This window comes from Lactuca sativa, chromosome 4 (genome assembly GCF_002870075.4).
Source record: "Lactuca sativa cultivar Salinas chromosome 4, Lsat_Salinas_v11, whole genome shotgun sequence".
NCBI classification, from domain to species: Eukaryota; Viridiplantae; Streptophyta; class Magnoliopsida; order Asterales; family Asteraceae; genus Lactuca; species Lactuca sativa.
Genome location: NC_056626.2, coordinates 354,378,344 through 354,380,430, shown reverse-complemented (window position 1 = coordinate 354,380,430; position 2,087 = coordinate 354,378,344). Strand labels below are relative to the sequence as shown.

At 33.5% G+C, this 2,087-nt stretch overlaps 1 protein-coding gene across 1 annotated transcript; it reads left to right on the top strand.

The window, feature by feature from the left end:
- Positions 1 to 629: 629 nt before the first annotated feature.
- LOC128133712 (dihydroxy-acid dehydratase, chloroplastic-like) lies at positions 630 to 1,456 on the top strand. Its single transcript, XM_052771236.1, has 4 exons — positions 630 to 742; positions 823 to 893; positions 1,137 to 1,238; positions 1,376 to 1,456. Exons 1-4 carry the CDS (start codon positions 655 to 657, stop codon positions 1,454 to 1,456), a joined length of 342 nt encoding a protein of 113 aa, XP_052627196.1. The 5' UTR covers positions 630 to 654.
- The last annotated feature ends 631 nt before the right edge of the window (positions 1,457 to 2,087 follow it).

Sequence of the window (2,087 nt, the reverse complement as noted above, 5' to 3'; positions counted from 1 at the left end):
CAATGACTGTAAACTGTGTGACCTGGAATCCTAGGAGACATCAAATGCTAGCATCATCTAGTGATGATCAAACCATTCGCATATGGGGACCAAATCCCTCACAAAAGATGCATCTGAAGGGGCTCATATGAGATATGTAATCATAGCTTGTAATTATTATCAAGTCAGAACATCTTTTTCCTTTCTGAATGTGTTGTTGACTTATTTTTGTTCTTGTGCTCTTCTCACGTACTTAATTGATTTAGATGCAGTAGTTCGTGGATGACCAAAAGGGCTGCTCCTATATTGAATCCACACATCTTCATTATATTAGATGGATATGACAAAATCAAATCCAAAACATTCAACCTAAATTAAAATGTTCAGAATCAAATTATTAGTTAAAAATGTTGAATTAGATTATGCTTCAGTAAATTTTAATGTCATCTTTTCAGGTTCTAGCTACAAGTAGTAAAGGAGCTGGACCTTCTATGTTAGAAGGGAAAAGTGGCTATGGTTCAACCATGCAAGACTCACCAAAATTCACATCTGGAGACTACCCTGCAGCTACCCAAAAGTATTTCCAGAAAATCATGTGGAAGCTGAACAAGTTCATTGCTAAGGAATCATTGCCCACATATCCCGTGGGCTTTGCAATTGAACCCGATAAAGAAAATGGGTCATCTTCAAATATTATATGGAAATCTTGCACCTGAAGGCTCAGTAGCAAAGATCACAGGAAAAGAAGGGTTATATTTCTCTGGTAATTCTCTCATTTTCACATTTTGTTTTGTTTAATTTGTAGTTGGTTTTATTAATAATGATTTGGGAGACTTTTTTTAGGTACTACATATGTCTTTGAGGGGGAGGAAGCCATGATTGCAGCCATCTCTGAAGACCCCATGAGTTTTAAGGTTTACTTTTTCGACTCTATTCAAGAAATATCAATGTATTTTCAATTATTTGTTTATTATAGCACATTCTACTTGTGTTTGTTTCTATTACAATGTTTGAATAGGAAAAAAAGTCTATTAAAGTATAAGCAAATGAAAGTAAGATGTTATAATAAACTAATTAAAAGCATATTGCTATTTCTTGAATTTAATCCCTTTTTCTTATTTTCTTTATTTGATTTTTTGAATAAAATCTTGTTTCAGGGGAAAGTGGTTGTTATTAGAGGAGAAGGTCCTAAAGGGGGCCCAGGTATGCCTGAAATGCTGACACCAACAAGTGCAATAATGGGTGCAGGTCTTGGGAACGTAATTTTTAGGGTTTAATTCAAAATGGCTTAAAAAGTTATAATTTTTCTTGTTTCTAACAAATTGTTTTTAAAAGCTATTTAGATTGTGTAAATTAGTTATATATTGATGAGATAAAATTTTGTGAAAATTTGCAGGAATGTGCATTATTAACTGATGGAAGATTTTCAGGTGGTTCACACGGATATGTTGTTAGACATATTTGCTCTGAAGCATAGGTTTCATCTTTTTCCTTTTTCTAACTTCTAACCCCATGAAAAATTACACCTTAACAACCACCCAATGGGGAGTTTGTCTTGTCAACTTTACATTGGAGGAATTCAAGGTCAGATTCTTGATAGATATTTTTATCATAAGTCAATTTGTTATTGACTTTTTTCGAATATGCTAAAAAATGAATCTTTTTCTTTTTTGGTCCCCATTTCACTGTTTCATAACGCTTTTAGTCCCTATGTTGTTATCTAGACACTTCATCTTTTGAGATTGGAATCTTACTGAGATGAAGAAGAGGGGGTCAAATTGGTCATTTTACATGAATTCCTTCTCTATGATGCAGAAACTTTCAGAAGAAGAATCAGCAACAATTGACAAGATATGTAAAGAGGAAGCAAATGTGTATGCTTCTTTCTTCAGGTCCTTATTTTCAGCTTCAAGAATCAAACCTTTTCCTCTAATCATATTTATCTTATTAGAGGGGCTTTGTTTCTACTATATGCCAATATGCTTTCCTGAGACTCTAGTTCTTTTCGTTTCTACTTAGTGGATGCAGGTTTTTTCATACTACATCTTTGTGGTTAAGGTTAAACTTATGGATGCAAGTTTTTTCACACTACATCTTTATGGAGGATA

Bases quoted from the DNA above. Each gene is read 5' to 3' on its own strand.
- LOC128133712 (XM_052771236.1), top strand. From the start codon at position 655: ATGGGTCATCTTCAAATATTATATGGAAATCTTGCACCTGAAGGCTCA. The intron at 743-822 runs GTAATTCTCTCA...GACTTTTTTTAG, and splicing joins AGAAGGGTTATATTTCTCTG to GTACTACATATGTCTTTGAG. The intron at 894-1,136 runs GTTTACTTTTTC...ATCTTGTTTCAG, and splicing joins AAGACCCCATGAGTTTTAAG to GGGAAAGTGGTTGTTATTAG.